The sequence below is a fragment of the Lactuca serriola genome, chromosome 4 (genome assembly GCF_051521515.1).
Source record: "Lactuca serriola cultivar US96UC23 chromosome 4, Lser_US96UC23_V15, whole genome shotgun sequence".
In the NCBI taxonomy this organism is placed as follows: domain Eukaryota; kingdom Viridiplantae; phylum Streptophyta; class Magnoliopsida; order Asterales; family Asteraceae; genus Lactuca; species Lactuca serriola.
Window position 1 is genome coordinate 368,393,861 of NC_136411.1, and position 25,079 is coordinate 368,418,939.

Here is a 25,079-nt window from a genome sequence, read left to right on the forward strand (position 1 = left end):
CCATAGACTCCTTCCACTTAGCAGACTCAGGGTCTGCCATGGCTTCCCTGTAATTATTACGTTCATCCAAGTCTATCAGTCTACTATCACTGATAAATGTATCACCTTCAGTAGCGATGTGATAAACATAATAAAAATCAGGTGTGTTCTTCACTCTAGTGGAACGCCTTGGAGGTACAGATTCATCTATGGGCTCAACAGGAGTTTCCTCCTCAGGTTGGTCCATAGTATTTGAGGTTCCTTCACCACTTGACTCTTGAAGCTCTTCAAGGTCAATTTGCCTCCCATTGTCTCCTTGGCTTATAAATTCTCTCTCACGAAAGACTCCTCTTCTTGCTACAAACACCAAATTATCACTAGGTCTGTAGAAGAGGTAACCAAAGGATCTTTGTGGGTAGCCGATGAAAATACACCTCTCACTTCGAGGTTCAAGCTTGTCGTGAGTCTCACGCCTCACGAAAGCTTCACAACCCCAAATCTTGATGTGGTCCAAATTGGTAACTTTCCCAGTCCACATCTGGTGAGGTGTTTTGGCAACCTTTTTAGTAGGGACTAGATTAAGGATGTGGGCAGTAGTCTCTAAGGCATACCCCCAGAATGAGATAGGTAACGAAGATCGACTCATAATGGAACGAACCATGTCTACAAAGGTTTGATTGCGCCTCTCAGCTACACCATTCAGTTGTGGTGTCCTAGGAGATGTAAATTGTTAGACACTCCCACATTCCTTAAGATAGTCAAGAAACTCTAAACTAAGATACTCTCCTCCCCAATCGGATCGGAGCATCTTGATGTTCCAGCCCAATTGATTCTCCGCTTCTTGCTTAAACTCTTTGAACTTTTCAAAGGTTTCTGACTTATGCTTGATTAAGTAGATATATCCATATCTGCTATAATCATCAGTAAAAGTCACATAATAACGATTAGCATCCCTTGTGGCAACTTTGAAGGGTCCACACACATCTTTGTGTATGAGATCCAACAAACCTTAACCCCTTTCACAAGTACCAGTGAAGGGTGATTTTGTCATTTTTCCAAGTAAACAAGACTCGCAACTATCATCTGACTTTAGGTCAAATGATTCCAAAACTCTAGACTTTTGGAGTTGGCCTATGCCCTTCTTGTTGACATGTCCAAGACGACAATGACACAATGATGCTTTATCCAAGTTATTTGAAGAATCAATACACAACACATTATTTCCTAGATTATCTACAACATTCATAGCTTCATATACACCATCACAAGGTTGTGCTTTAAAGTGAAATATATCATTGTAATAAACATTAATAGCACCATTATTATTATCAATAGTAAAGGTAAAATCTTGTTTGTACAAGCCATGAAAGGAAACAATATTTCTCGCCATTTCAGAAGAGTAAGAACACTTCTTCAAATATAACATTAACCCATTATTAAGCAATAAAGAATAAACTCCTATCTGGGTAACAGGTGATGCTTTCCTGTTTCCCATGACTAAGTTTATCTTCCCGCGCTCCACTTTTTCACTTTTTCTTAGGCCCTGCAAATCAGTACAAATGTGAATACCACAACCTGTATCAAGTACCCAAGAATTAGAATTTAATGATTTATTAGACAACGTAGTGTAAAAACCTGCATGGGTGGGTTTAACTTTTCCATCCTTTACATCCTGCAAGTATTTGGGGCAACTTCGTTTCCAGTGCCCTTTGTCCTGGAAGTAGAAGCACATTGCTTCCTTTGGGTTAGAAGAAGGAGGAATGGAACCTTTCTTGATTCCATTTGAAGAGGAGCCTTCAAGGGACTTTCCCTCGGTACCCTTCGAAGGGGTGTTCCTCTTCTTCCCCTTTCTCTTCCCAATAGCCAAAATAGGGGCTGTTGTAGGAGTAGAAGTAACAGGTGATTTAAGGCCACTCTCAGCGGTCCTTAGAATCCCTTGGAGCTTACTTAGTGTGACTTCCTCCTTGTTCATATGATAAGTCATACGAAACTAATCATAACTTGGAGGTAAGGAATGGAGAATGATGTCAATCAAAATCCACATTAAGCTTCAATAACCAATTAACGAACCTTTGCATTTTCTGCAAGTGACGGGTGAGAGACTCTCCCTCCTTCATGCGAGTTGTTATCATGGAGGATATGATTTCATATCTCTCTTGTCGTGCACTCTGATGGTACCTATCCATCAAATCTTGGTGCATTTCAAAAGGATAAAAATCTTCATAGGATTTCTGGAGTGTTGCTGTCATAGCCGCCATCATGATATAAGACACCCTAGTGGCATCTTTCTCATGGGTGGTGTACTCAGCAATCTCCTCAGGAATAGTAGTCGACTCATCCATAAACTTAAGCTCCTTATCGAGGACATACTCTTTGCCCTCATAGCGGGTTATCATTCTGATGTTCCTAATCCATTCATTGAAATTAGTACCATCAAAAATGATCTTCCTGCATAAGTTCATTAGTGAAAAAGGAGTCTGTAGGGTTTGAGCTAGTAGCATTGTTGGAAGACATCTGAAAGAAAGAAGAACAAGTTTTATTAGATAAATAGTCCTTGATAAGTCACCCAAATGACATATCAAGGCTAGGACCCTATAACCTACTTATAACCAGAAGAGGGATGCCGTAATCCAATTATAAAATAGTTGAAGGTAGGTAAATGATGATTGACCAATTTCCACCACCAAAACGAAATAAATTATTATTAGGTTTTATTTGGATTTGAAATTCCTAGATCTTTTGAGATACAATGAACTTTTCAATGGCATGTTTGAATCTCGAATGTGCCCTCTTCAAGTTTGTGACTGGGATGTCGAGGATCAAAAACAAGGTGTGAATAACCATTCAAATTGACTTGGTGCCCTTAACTAGATTACCTAATCGATGTGCCGGTTAACCACACACGCTCCATCGATCTATAATAAAGTCAAGTCACCCTTTGCCACTCTTACTAGTCCTTATTAGTGTCCACTAATGACTTTGTAAGGTACAAAGTGTAATTTCATGGGTTAGCACCAATTTCACATTTTTCCTAAAGTAACTAAGATTGGGAATTCAAGGTATAGTTACTTTATACTTTCATTATACTTTTAATGAGGACTAAGTTCCTATCCTACCTTTTCAGCTAACGACCCTCCACCAATCAAGGAAGCGGTGGGTGAGAGTAGATACCCATTAAACTGCCATTTTATAGGCAGTAACCTAATACCCCCTTATAGACCGGCTTCGTGAATGAGGCCTACTAATGGTAAGACTGACTTATTCTTATATATATATATATATATATATATATATATATATATATATATATATATATATATATATATATATATAATAATTAAAATTTTAATATTATAAAGTTTAAGGGGTTGAATTTTAAACTTTTAAAATTCTAAGGTTTAATTTGGAATTAAAGTATTAAGATGCAAGACTTTACAAATTCCAAACCTTGAGGGCAAGAATTGAAACTATTCAAGTCTTTTCATTTTGTAACTTATGAGTTTTAATGTTTCATAAAATGAAGACTCTTCATTCTTATGTAACCTTCTTATCTTTAATACTCTTTTAAAGAAAGTGACTTTTGGTTATCCATAACTTGAGGACACGTTATGGACACCATCATTAGGCATTAAGATCATAAATTATTAACCATGCAAGTTACAAACAATTTCTTATGATCTTCTAAACTCATAAGAACATTCATACACATCAAACAATTTCAAGAACACATTATCGCATATTTAAACTTTAAATTTGATAATGGTTATTGGAAATGGACTAACATAATCATTACATTATTAGAAAACAGATTTTACAAGTCCAAAAACATTTGGAGTAATGATTCTGGTCCATTTCTAGCAACAAAACTCGAAAATATGCTCCGTGGGCATTATACTCGTCGAGTACATAAACTAACTCGACGAGTTGCTTGAAGATGTACATGAACTCGTCGAGTTCCCCCATGAACTCGGCGAGTTCAATGAACAGTGAATAGTTTTTCGACTTTTTCATCAATTTGCATCAAGTATACCAAAAAGCAAGCCTATGCTCTGATACCACTGATGGGTTTGAGCATTCTAACACTCATACGGTGTACATGCAACCCTAGTAACCTTGGATCTATGTTTTCCCTATATACATGCAAATTTGATTTTTCCAAGGTTCACTTCTTAACTAACATATCATGGGGTATATGTAATATAAAAATTAGTAGGAATACATACCTTATTGTTGCTTGGATTCCTTGATGAATTTGTGAGCCTAGCACCCCAAATGTGATGCCTCAAATGCTTCACACAACACCACAATATTTAGAATAACCTTGAGAGAGTGTAACACTTCACAATTTCAGCTAGCCCTCTCTCTCCTGCATCTAGTGGCCGAAAATGCTCCATGGGGGTCCTTTATATAGTGTGTTATAATTCAGGATACACCATGTAAACACTAATTAACATGGCTTTTCATTTCCCAGGATCCATGGGTTTATTATGCCCATGGACTATCCATGGAGCACCACATGGGTCATAGCCCAATTCCATAAACCATGGATCATTAGCCCACTATATAAGAATGGATAAATTACAAAATCCACCCCATATATTTAATTAGTCTCCTTTTGGTCCCTAAATTAATTCCAAATTAATTCTAGACCAATACTAACTAAATAATAATATTAATATATTAGAACTTATAATGGACCATGTCGGGTCAGGTCAAGTACATACCAAATATAGTTATGGACTTAGACACTATATCCAACATGAAACTCATACCTTGACTGTTTCGCATCTAGTTCCTTTCCTTAGTTTGTATTTTGTCACTTTTGAGCCATTTCCAAGGCCAATCCGAGTTTTTAGCCTTTGAGGAAGGATGGGGACTTAGATCTGAACACATGTGAGCCTTTGGAGCACTGAGAGAGAAGCTTTATTCAGATAGGGTTTCATTTCATGTCTTAGACCACCATTTTAGTTTGGATTTGGTATTCTAGTGTCATAACCCTCTGCATGCATGTAAAGTTAGCAACTTTGTGTGTGATGCTAGCCCTAGGAGCCCAGATCTATGGTTGGAAAGCAATGGATTGGACTAAAATCGACATAATGGAAATGTTGAGGAGGAACTCGACGAGTCTGTTCTTAGACTCGGCGATTCGGGTTGAAAACCTAACCCCTTTTTGCTGCGAGTCGAATTAGTGAGTTAAGGCGGTGACTCGGTGGGTTGGTTAGGACCAGGACTATGACTCAGAGGTTGAAGGACTCGACAATTCGCGGGGTGACTCGGCGAGTCAAGTCGCGATTTATGGGGACTTCTGACTTATCAACTCGACGATTCAATAGGCAGACTCGGCGAGTAGGGTAAACCAGGAAGGTTGACTTTGACCAGGACTTTGACTTTAACCAGAGTTGACTAAGTTTGACTTCTGGAGGGCAATTTGGGACTAAGTTTTATATTGATATTGGTAGCTCGGGATGCTAGAGGAGCAACAGTTTGGAGAACTATTGGATAGCAATCAGGAGGTGTAATGACCATAAAATTCCAACCAATTTAAACTTTTCAAAAACAACCCGATTTCATAAAATTATTACAAAAAGGTTTTCAATACAATTATTTCAGAGTATTCCCAGAATCACATCACAAAACATAATCGCGAGGAGCGGTATGATCACGCCTTTGCCTTGCCACGGTCTCCTGAAGAACCTGAAAAACATTAAACCACAACTGTAAGCCTGAAAGCTAAGTGGGATATCACCAAAATACCAACCACATATACCATACACGCATAACATGCCATATCATAACAGAACACAGAACAGCCATGCACTTCGGGTCTACTGTGTGACTGGTCCGCCGCACCGGCCTTCAGTCCACCTAGACCACCCTCCGAGTCTAACTACATACATCGAGTCTACAGTGTGATCGGTCTGCCCGCACCGGGCCTTCAATCCACCTGGTCCACTCTTTGAGTCTAACCACATACATCGAGTCTACAGTGTGATTGGTCCGCCCGCACCGGGCCTTCAATCCACCTGGTCCACTCTCTGAGTCTACAGTATGACTGGTCCACCCGCACTGGGCCTTCAGTCGGCCTGGTCCACTCTCAGAGCCTCGGCACGTCTGGTCTGCCCTCGTGGGGCCTACAGCCTATCCGGACCGCTCGTTGGGCCTTCGGGATAACCGATCCGCCCTGGGTATGTTGGCCTACAGCACAAAGCAGGTCTCGCCTCAACCCAACCCCAGTCCAACAACCATGTGCACATAAACATTCAATCATATAACATATCACATCCAATCAAACCGATCTAACAGATCACATAGCATAGCATCATCCTAACCAGGATACCAACCTAACCGGTCACTAGCATAGCATCATCCTATATACCAGGATACCGACTCACAAAACCACAAGCTATTCTTTCCAAATGCTCCAAAGATGATGAATCTAGAAGAATAACAACCCAAGAAACGAAATAATACCTCAAAAGAAAGCTCCAACAGAAGAGAAATCTGAATCCTTGCAAAGCCCCTTGCTCCAAGCCTCTTAACTCTCCAAGATCTCTTCCAAAATCTCTTCTCCAAGGTTCAAAAGCTCTTAATCCACTCACAAACGCATCTTAGGATTTTCAGGAATGGTATCTTGGTTTTCCCAACCCGAAGATACTGGCGCTAGCATCTTCGGGTTGGGAAAACCCGATACACTGACAACACCTCCAAACATCCCCAAGGATGAATTTCCACCATATACATAAATCCTTGATTGAAATATAACTAGAAATCCAAGATACCATTCCTGCATTCCTTCCGAGCCTCAGCAAACATTCAACCCGGATGTGATTCCATACCACAGCCGTAGACACACTGCTCATCAACCATGATTGGCACACCCAAATCATAACTCTGCACTACTGCTTTCCCTTCCGTGAACTTACACTCCCTCTCGGGGCTGCATTCCTTTCCCTTTCCTTACCAAGGAAATCCACTTGGCTGCCTTGACACTACCACAAGTGCCACGGTGTTCACCCAATACTACACCATTCTCTTATAGCATAACCGCTATCCCATGCACCACGCATGCTCTGGATCCACTCGCAAGGACTCTCAAGTCCATGCTCTACCTTCCACTCACCACGATCAATACCCGGGGCCAGACCTTCTAACGCTAACACGTTGCGACATACTCAATCCATTTCCTCTTACCGATCTCTTAACACAAGTAGAGTCTTCAGCATGACTGGACCGCCTTTCCAGGCCTTCAGCCCATCTGGACCACTCTCAGAACCTTCAGCAGGTCTGGGCCACCCACCAGGGCCTTCAGCCTGTCTGGACCGTTCTTCGAGCCTTCGGCCTGACTGGTATGCCCACCAGCCTTCAGTCTATCCGGACCGCTCAACCAGCATCCAACATCCTGGATTATCCCTCCAGGAAAACTCTCCCATGCATATTGTTCTAGCCCCCTAGGGAGTTCCGAACTCTATCTCCACCCTACATACTCAATCCCGGCCCGATCCCAGACCTTCCACAATCAATCACCCTTGTTCTGTATCCCGCCCCGCATACCTGTCACTTACTCATACCAGCCTACACTCTTGGCTGACAGAACCACTGCTGAATCCCAAGCAGCTAAGCTATCTCTCATGCCCATCGACCTTCCGGAGAATTTTCCAATTCTCCCCCACTTAAAGCACTGACTATCAACCACTGGTCGCCATCACCGACCTCCCTCAACAACCCTACACAACACAAACACTTACACGTGAGCTAATTCCCACTAGAATGAGCAACCTTCACAAAATCACATATCAACACAAATCATCTCGGCTCGAAAGAAACCCAACCTTCAGCAACCATTCCTCAGACTGCAGATGATACCCGACATTCGGACTAAAAGCCAATTTCCCACTAATAACCCTCATGAACGATAACCAATGAAATTTCCAACACCCAACCCTTAACCATACCATAACCCTCAAGGAACAACGAATACAATACCAGAACCCACACAACGAGACTAGCAGATATACAATACTCCACAATAATCATAATATAACAAGACATCAAGAAAGAAACATACCCGCAGCTGCATCTGGTACTGCCCTGACCTCCTCTGCTGTAAGCTGAAAAGCATGACCCTGAGACCTTGGGGGCTCCGCTCCACCCTGACCTCCACCCGTAATCCTCAACGAGGCAGGTGCTTAAGCCTGCATCGGTCCTGCAGCAAGCTGTGGACAATTGGCCCTCAAGTGTCCAACCTAATGGCAATGATAACAAATCCTCAAATCCCGACCCGGGGTTGCCTGCCGACAATCCCTCGCATAGTGCCCCTCCTTTCCGCACTTGCGGCATGCACCACCGGTCCTACAAACCCCGATGTGACCCTTCCCACACTTCCCACAAGTGTGGCTACTCTAATCTCCCAATCTAGAATCAACGGTCTTGGACCGTTTCAGCGCCGGCTGCGACTGCACTGGAGCCTGCCTCTGCTCTCGCAACTGTAACTCAATCTCCAACTCACGCCGCCTGGCGGCCTTTTGCAACTCTAACAAGGTCTCGCACCTCTGCGTAGACACAAACTGCCTGATATCCCTCTTGAGCATACTCAGATATCGGGACATCTGAGCCTGCTCCGAAGCGAACTCAGGGCAAAACATCGCCCTTTCAGTGAACATCCTGGTGATCTCCATCACCGACTCCGAATCCTGCTTCAGCTCCAGGAACTCCTGAGCCAACCTCTCTCTCTCAACCCGTGGCACATAACGAGTACTGAACATTTCCCGGAACTGATCCCATGAAACCGCAGCTCTTTGCGCATCCAAATACGATCCCGTGGTCAATCTCCACCAATCCTTCGCCCCGAGCCTTAACAGGTTCAGAGCACACCTTACCCTCTGATCAGCAGGGCACGAACACGTGAAGAAACACCCCTCCACGTCTGACAACCATCTCATAGCAACAATCAGGTCCTGAACCCCGTCGAAGGTAGGAGGCTTCGTATTATCGAAGTCCCGATACTGAAAACCCCGACCAGCTCCTCCCCCTGCCGCTGCTACAGCCGCTGTAGCTGCCGCGGCAGCCGTCTCTGTGAGGGCCGCATAGCGCTCATCAAAATACTCAATCATGGCGGTCTTGATCGACCCAAACAGTTCCGGCAACTCAGCCCGGAACAACGCAGCAACCTCATCATGCAGAATCTCACGAATCCTAGCATCCAACTCGCCTGTGCTCATCTGACCAATAACCTCGGGCGGTACTGATCCGCCCTGACCGCCCTCTTCTGCTCCCGATCCCGATCCGGATCCACTCCCAGCATGCCTTGAAATCTCCATACTGAAAAACACTGCAAGATCTTAGATACTTCCCACTAACCCGGGAACCAACCCCCAACCCATCCCTAGAGGTTATGGTTTCTTTGATACGCGTATGGGTCCTGTGCTTTCAGTAGTACGGGCCTATACTACCTTCCACACCTACCCATATTTGTATCAAGTATACCATAACACCTTAGTGAAGAACATACATAACAAGCACTCAACCCACACTCCTAGAGGAACACTGGAAATCTCCCACAAAGTAAACCCTAGGCTAACAGGCATCATAAATCAAGCAACATTATCATGAAATCCTGAAGATCCCTAGCCTAGTACTAGCATGCTATTCTATCAAAGCTTGAAACAAATATCATGTATGGTATTTTGGGGTTACTTACTGGCTCCGGCTGATTGTACCTCCGCGTCCTCCTTTACTCATTTTGAAAACCATTTTAAATTCTCTTTTGAAAACCCTCCTCGATTTGAGACTGGATTCACACGAATGTTCCTCCAATTCACTCAAACACAGGCTCTGATACCAACTTGTAACGACAATAAAATTCCAACCAATTTAAACTTTTCAAAAACAACCCGATTTCATAAAATTATTACAAAAAGGTTTTCAATACAATTATTTCAATGTATTCCCAGAATCACATCACAAAACATAATCGTGAGGAGCGGTACGATCACGCCTTTGCCTTGCCACGGTCTCCTGAAGAACCTGAAAAACATTAAACCACAACTGTAAGCACGAAAGCTTAGTGGGATATCCCCAAAATACCAACCACATATACCATACACGCATAACATGCCATATCATAACAGAACACAGAACAGCCATGCACTTCGGGTCTACTGTGTGACTGGTCCGCCGCACCGGCCTTCAGTCCACCTGGTCCACCCTCCGAGTCTAACTACATACATCGAGTCTACAGTGTGATCGGTCCGTCCGCACCGGGCCTTCAATCCACCTGGTCCACTCTTTGAGTCTAACCACATACATCGAGTCTACAGTGTGATTGGTCTGCCCGCACCGGGCCTTCAATCCACCTGGTCCACTCTCTGAGTCTACAGTATGACTGGTCCGCCCGCACTGGGCCTTCAGTCAGTCTGGTCCACTCTCAGAGCCTCGGCACGTCTGGTCCGCCCTTGTGGGGCCTACAGCCTATCCGGACCGCTTGTTGGGTCTTCGGGATAACCGGTCCACCCTGGGTATGTTGGCCTACAGCACAAAGTAGGTCCCGCCTCAACCCAACCCCAGTCCAACAACCATGTGCACATAAATATTCAATCATATAACATATCACATCCAATCAAACCAATCTAACAGATCACATAGCATAGCATCATCCTAACCAGGATACCGACCTTAACCAGGTCTCTAACATATACCATCCTAACTACCGGATGCAAACATAGCACAGCAAAACACGACAACGATACCCGGATCACAATCCGATAAAGGGCCGGCCTTGGTGCCGTAGACCCTGGTCGATATAGTGAGGATAACTCACCTCACAACTGCCGACTAAACAGATAAACCCAAGCTACTCCGACCACTGATACGATCTCCAACACTGGTCAACACCAAAACTCTGAACCCAAAACAAAGGCCAACAATTACCAAAATGCCCCTGGAAATCAACTGGTCAACCATTGGTCACAGTCAACCCCTGACTGACTCTACTCACCGAGTCAACCCGATGACTCGCCGAGTCCCCATGCACAGAACTTCCCCAATCCGCGACTCAACTCGCCGAGTCCAACAACTCTGAGTCCTTTCACACTCAACTCACTGAGTCATCCCTTGACTCACCGATTCACAGCTCAACCCGAAGAAAGGTTAGGACCTCACGACCAGACTCGCCAAGTCTAAGAACAGACTCGCCGAGTCCAAGGCTATCATCAACCAACTCGCCGAGTTGTTCTTCCAACTCGTTGAGTTCCTGCCCACCTTCATGCAACTCGTCAAGTACCCCTAGATCTAAAACCATACAAAGGTTTTCCAAGCCATGTAGATGTTGTAAACCATAGATCTACCCTTCTACAAGCCATCCGTCACGTAAAGTGGCAAACTTTACGTGAATCCAAGTAGATCTAAGCATTTTGCACTCTAGGGTTTGGGTTTGGGACAAAAGGGCTTCATCAACCATTCAAGAACAGGGACTTTAATGCTCTTTAGACCTCCTCCTTTCCAGATCTGAGGTAGCAACCTCAGATCTAACTTCCAACTCACAAAACCACAAGCTATTCATTCCAAATGCTCCAAAGATGATGAATCTAGAAGAACAACAGCCCAAGAAACAAAATAATACCTCAAAAGAAAGCTCCAATAGAATAGAAATCTGAATCCTTGCAAATCCCCTTGCTCCAAGCCTCTTAACACTCCAAGATCTCTTCCAAAATCTCTTCTCCAAGGTTCAAAAGCTCTTAATCCACTCACAAACGCGTCTTAGGGTTTTCTGGACTTCAAGAGAGGGTAAAGAGGCTGAGGAGAGGGTTTAATGTCCTTTAAATAGGGCTCATCCTCCGAAATTAGGGTTTTCTCCGCTCAGCACCAACTCGCCGAGTCCAGCCGACGACTCGCCGAGTTGGCCACTTAACACGCGACCAAAGTTGCGACCCTACTCGTCGAGTCTACTCATGGACTCGCCGAGTTTCCCTCTCACACTTACACTTTTAGCCCTTCCACTCTACTTCCGATATTCCGGGATGTTACAGGAGGGTTCCAGTCAGAGCTTCAGCAGTGCAAGGTGAGTCTCCTCACTCTGTGAATGGGTCTAAGGCCACAATGCCGACCCATGTAGTTATGAGTAGGAAGACCCGGGGGTTAGCCCTATGCATGGTATGCTAGTAAGATAATCCGGACCAAGGTCCGATGTCGAGCGGGAGCCCCAGGAACGTTTGCATGTTAGATTATACTTGTTGTCTGTGTGATACTTGTATGTGCCTGGTAGGAAGGTGGGTGTGGGCAAGGTCTCGTATCTCACCACTAGCAGAGTATGGATGAAGTTTTGTATCTCATTAGTAGCAGAGTAGGGGCAAGGCCTGAGATAGGAATGGAGTGAGTGTGGGTGGGGGCCTGTATCTCACTTACAGCAGGAGCTTGGACGGGGTTCCATGACTCACTAGTAGCAGGACAGGGGCGAGGCCCAAGACAGGCGAGGCCTTAGAAGAGGAATACAGTAGGGTATGTTTAGTTATCTGTTATATGTAATTGTTATATGTAGTATGTGTTTAGCGGTCGGGGCCCAGAGACAATCGGGGCCTAAGAGAAACATATATGTATCCGAGCGGGACTCGAAGTCAGGCGAGCCCTAGAGTGGCGGGACCATTGTAGTGGGCGAGGCCCAAGGTAGTGGGGGAGGCCCAAAGTAGCGCGCGTGGCCCAGTATTTGTAGTATGTGTTTATGCAGGTATGTGGTAGGTTGGGGAACTCACTAAGCTTCCTGCTTACAATTTTCAGTTTTGGTTTCAGGTACTTCCGGTAGCGGAGGGAAGAGCTCGGGGTGATCGCATGGCACACACCAATGTTATTTTAGCCTAGGATGTTATACTCTGATAATAATAATGTTTTGAAATAATGAGATTTATGTCTTGACAGAATGATTTGATGATCTGAGGTTTTATTACTTAAATTAAATGAAATTTTTAGACTGCTATTTTTGGGATGTTTCAACGAATGGATAGAGAGAATGATTATAATCCATGTCTCAGTCCATATCATATCTAGAATGGAGGAATATATGATCCCTTATCCAATGGACAAGTCATTGACTAAGGTTAGAGTTTGACAGCGGCTTTAAGAGCTGTGATTTCCAGTTAGGTTTTAGGGTCATACACAATAATAGTTTTAGACTTATCCAAGTGGGAGACTATTGGATTAATGTCTAAGTCCATAACTATAATTGGTATATACTTGACCTGACTTGGCATGGTCCATTTAGGTGGCGCTTCACCGGAACAATTTATATGGATATTGTTTTGAAAATAGTATGTTTATGATTTATATTAATATATTATGAGTTCTTATATATTAATATGGAATCATATTATTTAATTAGTATTGATCAAGAATTAATTTATAATTAATTTAGTGATCAAAATGAACTAATTAAATATGGACTCTTATATATGATGGGCCAAGTTCATATCGTTGGGATAAGCTTTCATGGATAGTCCATGGAGTTTTTAACCCATGGATCCTATGGAAATAAAAGGTCATGGGTATGAGGGTTTACATGAATGTAACCCTAATCCTCCATACTATATAAAGAGGTCTTTGGCACATGAAATGGCACTAGTGGGTGTATGTAAACAAGAGTGGACCGATTTCTAGTGTGCATTACTATTCTCTCAATTTTTCCAAGGTGTTTTGGTGATTTGTGATTCCACTTGAGGCTTCCACACTATTGGGGCTAAGCTCTTAACGTTCAAGACTTCAAGGTTCATCAAAAGGTATGTTATATAACTAGGCTTTTGTATTATAGTTGCTTCATATTATGCTAGTTAGGATGAAACCTTGGGATATTGAATATTGGCATGTATAATAGAGAAAACATAGATCCAAGGTTTATAGGGTTGCATGTAGACCATAGCAGTGTTAGAATGCTCAAAACCCATCATTAGTATGATGGTTGACTTCGTGACAACTATCAAATATGACTGTGTTTTCATGATAACTCTATGATTCTTTGTTTTGATATTATGTGGTAGTAGTAGGGGTGATATAGACCCGGTATCCGGTTGAAATAGATCGAAGTGGATTGCAAGCACCCAAGTATGCTTGACAGTATCCAATTGAAATAGACCGAAAGGGATTGCAAGCACCCAAATATGTTTGACAGTATCCGGTTGAAATAGACCGAAGTGGATTGCAAGCACCCAGATTTTCTTGATAGTATCTAGTTCAAATAGACCGAATGGGATTGCAAGCACTCGGATTTGTTTAATGGTATCCGGTTGAAATAGACCGCAGGAGTGAGCAAGCACCCATATATGTTTGGCAGTATGTTTGTTTAGTATGTGGTATTTTGGGGGAAGTCACTAAGCTTTGTGCTTACAGTTTTCAGTTTATGTTCAGGTACTTCTAGTTCGAAGTGGAAGGGTTCGGATTGATCGTACCGCATCACCCTATGGTTTCCGCATTTTGAGATTTTAGGAATTTGTACTCTGGTAACCTGTTGTTATGATACATTTTTGACTGTTTGATATGAGAATCGTATGTTTTGAATGAATTATATATATACATATATGTATATATATGTATGTATGTATGTATGTATGTATGTATGTACGTATGTATGTATGTATGTATGTATGTATGTATGTATGTATGTGTATATATATATATATATATGTATGTATGTATGTATGTATGTATGTATGTATATATAGGGATGTTAAACTAAACCATCTTTTTGTGCCTTATGATATGGCGAGGGAGATTTGGCGTATAGTTGCTTGTTGGTGGAATGTTCAAGTCCCATTGTTTACTTTGGAAAAACATTAGACTTTTTGGTAAATTATATTTGGTTAAAGACAGCTAAAAAGAAGAGTTTTGATGTGGCGGTTCATTCTGTGGTTTGGTCCATTTGGTCATCTCGAAATGCTTGTATTTTTTAAACGTTAAAATCAGTAAAGGAGCTTCCTTTTTATTCTATTGTTGCAAATTATGGATCTCTAGTAGATGTTTGTCTTAGAAAGATTAATCGGATATGTTGGCTTAAAGATATATATGTTTGAACTTTAATACATTGTAATTTTCTAGTGCCTTGCTTGTTTTGAGTAGAAATTTGTAACACCAATAAAATTCAAGCCAATTTAAAACTTTTTAAACAATTCAAAACCCATTAGTTATTACAAAATGTTTTGAAGATAGTTTAATATCAGAGTATCCCAGAAACCATAAGTCCAACACACGAGGATGTGTAGGATCACGCCTTCGCCTTGCCAAGTCATCTGAATCACCTGAAACAATAAATTGAAACCGTAAGCACGAAGCTTAGTGAGTTACCCCCAAAATGCCGAAACACATACAGTCCACATAACAATATCAGCAATATCATAACATAACAAACTGAACAACATGCAATGGGTCCACAGCTTTACAAGTTGGATTACCCATGGGCCCACAGTGTGAGTCTGGTTTGCCTTCCGGGCCCACAGCTCACATCTGGATTGCCATCGAGCCCACAGCACGGGTCTCCCTTAGCCCGTATCTGGAATGCTCCTGGTTTTGTTGGTTACCGCACGGAACAGTATTACCTCAACCCATCCCCCATAACATATCAACATATAACATAACTATTGAGCATGCAGATAATCATATAACAACACAGGTAGTCCTACAGATCTACCTAAATGGCATAACCACTATCATGCAACCCTAACTCTTACTCAACATCAAACACTACTAGGATAACATATCCAATGGGCCGACCTTGGTGCCTTAGACCCCTTAGTATAGTGAGGTAACTCACCTGGCAATGTTGAAGCCCCGCAGATAAAACACCAGCTGCTAGTTGAGAGATCCCCGAACTGTCAACATCAAACAATTCCCAATTAATAATTGGGTTCCAAGCCCAAGGTCCAACTCACACTACAAAAGCCCAAAAGTCAAATAATAGGTCAAAGCCCAACATATGGCCCAATCTTCCAAATTGGGCCTAGAACTCTACATGGTCTTTCCTTAAGGCTCGTCCAATTATTCCAATCCAATCCCCATGGTCCAAGATCACATAATCATGAAGGCCCAATTATGGCCCAATTTTCCAAATTGGGCCCAAGTCCTCACATAGGCTTTATCCTAAAGCCCCTCTAATTATTTTGGTCCATTAACTTGTTCTTGGATAGCCCATCAATAGTCCAATCGCCAAAGCCCAATAGGAAGGCCCGATATTGCTTTAGGTTAATTTTTGCCAATGATTATTATTTAATATTTCAAGTTTATTAAATACTTCCTGTATGTGTGTCCCGATCAATTTCCACAATTAGGGTTTTTCAACCCAATACTAGTTCATTAGTCCATTGGTTGGGCTTTTAGGTTACATTGGGCCTTATTGGCCCATTAGGGTTCCATTGGGCCCACTAAGGTTTCATTGGGACCATTTTTGTCCAAGCATCCCAAACATGGTCCAAACGCAATCGAAGTACACTGACACATGACACGGCCGCCGGTGGCAGCAACCACCACTCTACGGAGGTGGTTTAGACTTTTCTTTCATTATTCCCACACTATTACAACTTACAAAAATACTCAACACACACACTCACATAAAAATACACACACTAATTACACACACACACACATAAACATAGCCACCTAATTGCGGCAGGCGGTTGTTCATGGTAGCAGCCACCACCCTATAGTGGTGGCGGTGGTCTTCCTTCGGAACTCCGGCCAAGGGGCACTCCGACAACCTTCTTCCATCACGGACACAACCCACAACACGCACCCAAGTCCCTTTTTGTCCGGAAAATAAACCCAACACCAAACACAACCCTAATTGGATCACACCCGAGGATAAGCACATACAAGACCCCGGATAGCAACACCACCACCCACTTAGAGAATCACGGCGGTGGCAGTGGCTGAGATTGGCGGCAGATGGAGCTGTAACGTCGCACGGACGAAACGACGACGCGGGTGGTGATTTTTGAACGGCAGTAGCGGTTCTAGCGGTGCAGCGAGGTGTAACGGCGCCAATGTCATCGTCGGCGAGGGTAGATTGCTACAGTGAACAGCCTCATCGGCCTCATCGGTTTGCGGTAGCGGCTTTGGTGGTTGGAGAAGAACTAGATGGGTGGTGACGGAGGGTGAAAAGCAATCTCACAACCAACGATGACAGCCACGAAATATGGCCACTACTATCCTTCTGGCGGCGCTCACGAACGATAGTAGCTACACCCACGTGTGTTGTTGACGACACGGGAACAGTGGCACGAGACATGCATGCCAACAGCAAGGCCCGCTGGCGGCTTTTGGTTGATCGGAACAGGTAGGAGTGAAGGGTGGCAGCGGCGCCGGTGGGGAGACATAAGGGGACGGTGACGACTGGGAATAGGGTTAGGGTTTGATGGAGAATCAACAGGTTATAAACCCTGACTCATGGAAACATCTTCCCATATTGACACAAATGGTCCCTCACTCTCTTCTTTTCTTTCAAACAAATCCCTTAATTTACCCTTTAAATCCCAGTTCCATAATTTTTTTTTCATAAGAAGTCCAATAGTTACAAAACAACCCCTCCTTCACAACTTATTCTCAAATGGAGCCCATATGTTACCATTCAGTCCCTAACACTCTAAAATCTTTTCAATTGAGGTCTCAGAAGTTAACATTTAGTCCTTGCCTTCATAAATACATACAAAACCAATCCAACACTTACATTTTTAACCCCTAACTTATAAACTATGTCATTTGGCTCCCCGAAACCAACACTTCACTCAATATTATTTGGTTTTGGACTATAATAATATAGAATAATAATAAAAATTGCTTCTCGGGGCTCGGATTTATCATTTAATTATTCTACTTTAAATATATATATATATATATATATATATATATATATATATATATATATATATATATATATATATATATATATATATATATATAATCACCATTGTCTACCTTTCTTCTTAAAAAAGAATTGAAAAGCCTACCTTTATCTCAAAGATTTTTAATTAAATTAATGATATTACTCCAAACACCCACAGAATTTACACTTACATCAAAGAAATCAATATCAACATCCGACCCTACATGACTTTAATGACCAAAAACAAAACTTGGCTCTACATAAAATCTCCACATCCTCTTGAAAAGAACACGATTAAACACATTTGATTCCCAATCCTCCATCTTATTTGGCAGTTGAAGTTTTTTCATTGCACCCAACGAGTTTTATTCTCATCTATACCCACATAAAAACATCTACAATGTAACTTCTCTAAAGGATAAAGAATACCTTTCGGAGCTTTGAAAATCAAAGGTAATAAGGCCATGGGCTATGGTCATTAGGTATTCACTAGAAGAGTGATGTCACCTATGTGTCATGTCACCCCACTTACATGTTCACTACATGTTTATTAATCCTTTGAAATGGTTACCACTCCACATTGTTTTTTTTTTTATATTATATTAAATAAAAAACACAATAAAACATTAATAAAAATATAAATAATATTTTTAAAATTCAACATACATGTTTACTAATAAAATAAACATTGATAAAAATAAAAGTGATATTTTTAAAATTCAACGTACATTTTACTAATAAAATAAAAATTAATAAAAAAACATTGAAAAAAACCACTCGTCTGCATCGTTGTCCTCATCGTCTACGTCCTCATCCCCTTCGTTTTCTTCTTCAAATTGTCGTTGCCATATGTGTTTAGTCAAATCTTGGCGTAGATTGTGATGTGTTTCACTATTCTGTATTTCCTAAAGCCTTGTAAAGTATGTTGGGCTGCCGACTTGTATTACTGCAGGTGGATTGAGCATATCATTCGGAGTATACGTACAAATAGCCCTACCATCTACTTCTATTATCATATTATGTAAAATAACACACGCTTTCATCACCTTCATCATTTTTTCCTTTTCCCATGCTCGTGCTGGATATTTGCTTATGTGCAGTGTTGCAAAACTCGGCCTACTCGGCCGATTATTCGGAATCGGCCCTCCACCAAGGCGAGTAATGTCAACTCGGCCAAAAAAACTCGGATTTAGTCAAAATCGGCCAAAAATCAGTCAAACTCGGTCAAAAATCGAACAAACTCGGTCAAACTCGGGCCTACTCGGTCTTACTCGGGCCTAGTCGGTCAAACTCGGCCAACTCGGTTAAAACCGGTCAAACTCGGTCAGAGGGTCAAAATTGTCATAAAAAGAGAAAAAAATCAAGAATTTCAAGATTAATATGTATAATGCACTTAATGATTTATTATTTAACACAAACATGTGATTATTACTACATATATATCTTAAATTTTCAGTAATTATCCACATAGTGAGACAATTATGTGTATTTCAGTTTTTATGTATTCACATGTATCTAATTTTGGTTATATATTTCAATCAAATTATGATTTTGACATATATAATTTTCTAAAAAACATTTCTACATGAATTACCGAATCCGAGTACTCCCCGAGTACTCCCGAGTACTCGCTACTCCCCAGTCGGCCGAGCAGGTACCGAGTAGCTCTACAACCTTGCTTATGTGTCACTTCTGTTTGAGGGCTCCAAATTAGAGGTGGCAATCGTGTCATGTCATGTCGGGGTCGTGTCGTGTCGAAACACTAAACGGGTTGAAAGTGATTAACCCTAACCCAACCCATTTAATTAATGTGTCGTGTCAAGTCAACCCATTTATTTTCGTGTCGAGTTCGTGCCGGGTTTCGGGTTAGAGGTATACCTTGAAATATGACGTGTCATGTGAGGTTAAAAGATTGAGCATGTTGAAAAAGTAGGAGTTGGGTAAGCGGAAAGGAAAAACTAATAGTTTGGAGGCAGAATAGATGAAGTCATAGCAAGTTCAAACAACAAAATTGAAAGAGTATGAGCTGGGGAGGTGGAGGACAAGATCATGAGGATGAGAGAGTGATTAAAGAGACTATATACATTGGAAGAGAATGAGAAAACTAAAATTGAAGTCTTGATCTAGATGACTAAGTCATTTCAACAATATAAAATAACTCAATCTAAAGGTTTTCTTTTATTTATTGTTTTGGTTTTATATCTCTCTAGTTTATTTAAAGAATTCAAAAAACTTGTATATAAATAAACGGTTCATTTTTGAGTCATATTCGGGTTGAAACTCTCAACCCTAACCTTACCCGTTTAGCTTTCGTGTCGTGTCGTGTCAACCCGTTTATTTAAACGAGTTGAAATATCTTACCCACACCCGTTTATTTCGTGTCGGGTTCGTGTCGGGTTTCGTGTCATGTCAATTTTTGCCACTTGTACTCCAAATGCCCGCTCCACATCATTCCTTGCAGATTCCTGTGCTAATTTGAACAATTTCCTTTTTTTCATCAGCTGGATATGTGTATGACTTGACAAATGTAGCGTACTTTGGATATATCCCGTCAGCAAGGTAATATTCATGATTGTATTCACGTCCATTTATAACGTATGACATGTTTAGTGTTTTACCCTGCAAAATATCGTTAAATAATGGAGATGCTCCAAGCACATTCAAGTCGTTGTTTAACCCTGCCATACCAAAAAAATGCATGCCAAAACCAAAGGTTCTATGAAACAACTGCTTCTAGTATAACAGTAGGCACACCATGATCACCTCGTGTGAATTGTCCTCGCCATGCATTGGGACAATTTCCCCACACCCAATGTGTACAATCAATGCTACCTAGCATTCCTGGTAATCCATGTTTAGCCTGATGTGTGGCATACAGCTATTCGACATCACTTCTGGTCGGATTTCGCAAGTATATGTCGCCATAAAGCTCTATAACATACTCACAAAAAAAGATATGTGCATTCTCGACCGGTCCTCACAAACATTTTCAAATATTCATCTGAAGCGTCTGCGGCTATGCCGTGCGCCAGTTGTCTAAAAGTTGTTGTACATTTTTTAAATGTAGTAAATCCACGTTTACCCCCAGCATCCCAGCTCAATTGGAAGAACTCATAATTGTTTTCCAAATCTCTAGCTATACGTAGGAATAAATTTCTACTGATACGAAAACGATCCTCAACTTCGTTGGGTCGTATAAACTATCAGGGTTAAAGTAATCACGTACCAAAAGTTCGTTCGCCGCCTCTTGATCCCAGTTGATCGACTTTCTTCGTTTCTTCTCGACATCTAAAGTTTCGTCTCTCTGACGTACAATGTCGTGTGCCGCAGAAAACAACGTGTGCATAACCAACTCATCGTCACCGATCAGATGAAGAAGAAGAAGAAATGACATCCAAAAAATTATTCATATTGTTGTTGTTGAGTGTGATTTTTTTGTAGTTGTTGTAAAATATTTGATGTGTATTGTGTTTGTATATATAGGTGAGGTTTTAATTTTGAAAAGAATTTTTTTTTAATAAATATAAACTATCAAGTGGAGTAAATGGGAATAACTGGTCAAAAAAGCAAACATCCAATCACATTGAGCGTTAGAGCCCGTAACCGGTGTCAATCTGCATCACACTCACCCTAGCTGAGGTCGGTGTTCACGTGTAAACACAGTACACCCCCTTGCCAGCTTAGTTTCACGCGTCAAAAAGCTTACCATACTTGATGGCCTAAATGCCCAACCTCGTAACTAATTTATCAAAGTCAACCTACCACACACATTTAAACACCCCATAGTTTGTCTTAGTTGCTATATGTATGAATATATTTTTCAAAACTGAATGAGTAGTGTTGATAAACAACGAAAACCATGTTAATCAAGCTGTAATCAAATTGCCTAACATTGTTAGTCAGTAACAATTGTAACAGGTACCAAAGGTGCGTTTTTTTACCTAAAACATGCACCATGCTCACCTAACTCAAACAAACAATTATGTTATGTCATTTCAGTTTTCAAAGGATTTGTAATTCATTTGCTTACCCACTAAATGCACTTTCTTTTTTTGGAAAAAAAAGCGTACCCTGTTAGACAAATCAACGTCATAAAAGCTCACACCATACCCCAAATAAGTACATCCCAATCTTCAAACTTACCTTTAAAATTTACTTTGCTAATTTCAACACTTAATAAAATGAATCAATCCATGTTGTAAAATATAAATCCCTTAACACACAATGTGACAAGGAGTCTAAAGAAAATTGAATAGGACCAACCAAAATGACCGAATTACCCTTACTAGTTTGACTTTGACCATTCGTTAATTTCCAAACTCCAAATTTTCTACACAAAACAACCAAAAAACCAAAACTCACAACACCTACTCGATTGTTTTAATAACCACACAAGCATATCTTTAATATTTATGAGATTATACTGTGTTTGACATGCATTAGATTACACTAGTCTGACGTCTCACTGTTTGTTTGATTGACATGTACAAAAGAAAGATATATATACTTTGTCAAAATTGACATCAGTTGACTTTCGGTTCAAAAACATGATCCAAAAGTGAAGTTAGACAACCAAATGAGCAAATAACCCTAAAAAGAAAAAACAAGACTCAGAAAATTTAACAATCATAGTGAAAGACAATTATGCCCTTCGGGTACTACCCTAGGCATCAGACTAGCTGCCACATATCTTTGAGGATATAGCTTAGGGACGCCGGTGGTGGTGGTGGTGTCGGCTGGTGCCGCCGTCATATGTGCCCGGCTATGAAACTTGGCAAATCGGTTGATGACTGAAAATCTCTCTAAATCTTGGGATTCCATTCTTATTTCAAGAACTGATCCTCCATTCTCCAACCTTCATTTCCATTTTTATACACAAATGAAAACAGAATTACAAAATGGAAATGTAATTTAACCAATTTTTGACACTGGGTTGATTTGGCTTTTGAGTTGTATTTTATTTATGGATAAAATTAAAAGGTCAAATGGTAAAAAAAAAGTGGGTTGATTTGATAAAAAGTCATATTACCTAATAAAGGAAAACGTCAAGTGGGAAAAATCTAAAACATTTATCTAAAACAGAAAAAGGTCAATGGGAGAATCTGAAGCTGAAAGTGGGTTGATTCGAGTTATATCTTTTACTAAAAAAGTATTTAGGTCAAATGGTATAAAATAAAAAAATTTACCCGAAAAAGGAAAGTGTCAAATGGAAAAAACTAAAAGTAAAAATCAAATGTAACAACCTTTTAATTTCTTTTATTAACAAATTACACAAAAACCAAAGTATTTTGAGCTGTTTTGCAGTTTAACTAACTACTTGTACTTTATTTTTTCCAATCAAACAAAAATAAAGTTTTAGATATTTTTCCAATTAAACCATTTTAACCTAAAAATGGTTAAATTGGAAGTTTACTAACATAAAAAATGGTGGATTGTGTTTATACCTCAAAAGCACATCTTCTATCTTCTTTGATTTATCAATGAAATCTTCTACAACCCTTGAAAGATTCTGATCATCACTACCCTTGGATACAACCTTTTTCCCTGCTGACCTGGATTTGCCACGTCAGCAAAAAAAAAAGAATCAAATTTTCCAACTTTTCAAGATTTCACATTCATAACAAATTAAAAAAAAAAAAAAATGATACTTACGTTTCAGAAATATGATGAGGATGATTTGCCAAACTACATGCATCACCAAGTGCTAATCTAGCAGCAAAGTATGTTACAATTTCATAACATTCCAAAGCATCATCTAACAGAAGTTTAAAAGGCGTAGGCCTAAATAAAACTTGCATAAGTTGTGTTGTTGAAATTATTCTTCTCTTTAATGTTTCACTTTTACCCCCTTGACCTTCTTTCATCTGTTAAAATAATATATAATTAAACAACCATTTACAAATTAGAACAAGTATCAATACACCAAAAAAAAGTCAACTCTCTGGTCAACCACCAAAACACACCTGTTCAGGTACCCGATTTCCAGCCTCTCCCCATTCCACTTCCATAATGCTGCAAGGGCAAAATTGTCAAAAACAAAAAAACTTTGACGTTTTTTATAGTATGTCAATATATACACACACACATATATATATATATACCTTGTATCATGAAGTCTTCTAGAACCTTGTGTTGCTTCTTTATGCCAAGGGAGAAGCTCATAGATAGGAAATTTACGTTTTTTTGATTTAGAAATAATTGAATCTTGATTAACACCAACCGAATTGGTTCCATATTGACTTGTGTTTGCTAAATTCATCTGGACAAATGAACTATTTTTATGAAGCTGAGAAGGGTCTTGAAGAGGAGGGTAAAATGGGGATTTCACTAAATGATCTTCTTTTATAGCGGATGACGCGAGTACGCTTTTGTAGTTTTCGTATGCAGATGTGAGGGCTTGACATTCAGTGACCATCAGTTAACCTATGTACTTCAGGGAGGGAAATCATAAAGGAAGAAGGAATATTCAACGAAACCAAAGTACAACATAAGCACATACTCAAACCCTAATAACAACACAATCCTAGCAAACATATAGAACTGAAATTACAGATTGTAAACGAACTCTAAAACCTAAATCAACAACTCAGAGAGAAAACAACACGGACTCAAACCCTAAAAACACTACTGCATGAAACAACTTCAAATTTCCCCAACAATGCAAAAACAATAACTGCAAATTTCAATGGTTTTCGGTGAATCAAAAGCTGTATTACCGTTACAACACAAACAAGGTCGAGAATCAGCTAATTTGAGACTAAAATCGACGATTTCGAGACTGTGATCCAACTGAAAGCAAATTTGGGGGTTGTTGAGAAGTATACAGAAGAACAGAAACTCTTACTTCCAGCAGCTGGTTAGTGGCTCGTTACCACCCTCCCTCGCTGGGCATTTGTTAAAGCCTCATTACCACCCTCCCTCGCTAAGCATTTCCACTCCCTATATATGTGTTAAGTTGGTTTTCTAAGAGTGAGCAGCTCTTTGCCTTACCAGAGGAATGAGAAGATACGTGGTCCCCACCATTGAAGTATTTCAACTTCAAACATTTGTACTTTTAGCTTTAGCAACTTGTATTCTTTTCATGTTTTATTTTATTTAGATAGTTAAATAAAAATATATTTGATTTAAAAAAAGAAATTATTTTCTAAACACATCACCGTTCCATATCATCATATTATGTTTAGGCATAAAAATATGAAATGGCAATGTTGTAACACATGCTACAACTCCCTACAACACTCTTTATCTCTTT

General features: G+C 40.6%; 1 protein-coding gene across 1 annotated transcript; it reads right to left on the bottom strand.

The window, feature by feature from the left end:
• Positions 1 to 22,312: 22,312 nt before the first annotated feature.
• On the bottom strand, positions 22,313 to 24,801 carry LOC145097692 (uncharacterized). The gene is made up of 5 exons (XM_079035327.1): positions 23,929 to 24,801; positions 23,791 to 23,839; positions 23,480 to 23,691; positions 23,272 to 23,379; positions 22,313 to 22,682 (listed from the first exon to the last, which is right to left on the bottom strand). The coding sequence occupies exons 1-5, from the start codon at positions 24,240 to 24,242 to the stop codon at positions 22,454 to 22,456; spliced, it is 912 nt and encodes a 303-aa protein (XP_078891453.1). The 5' UTR covers positions 24,243 to 24,801; the 3' UTR covers positions 22,313 to 22,453.
• Positions 24,802 to 25,079: the final 278 nt, after the last annotated feature.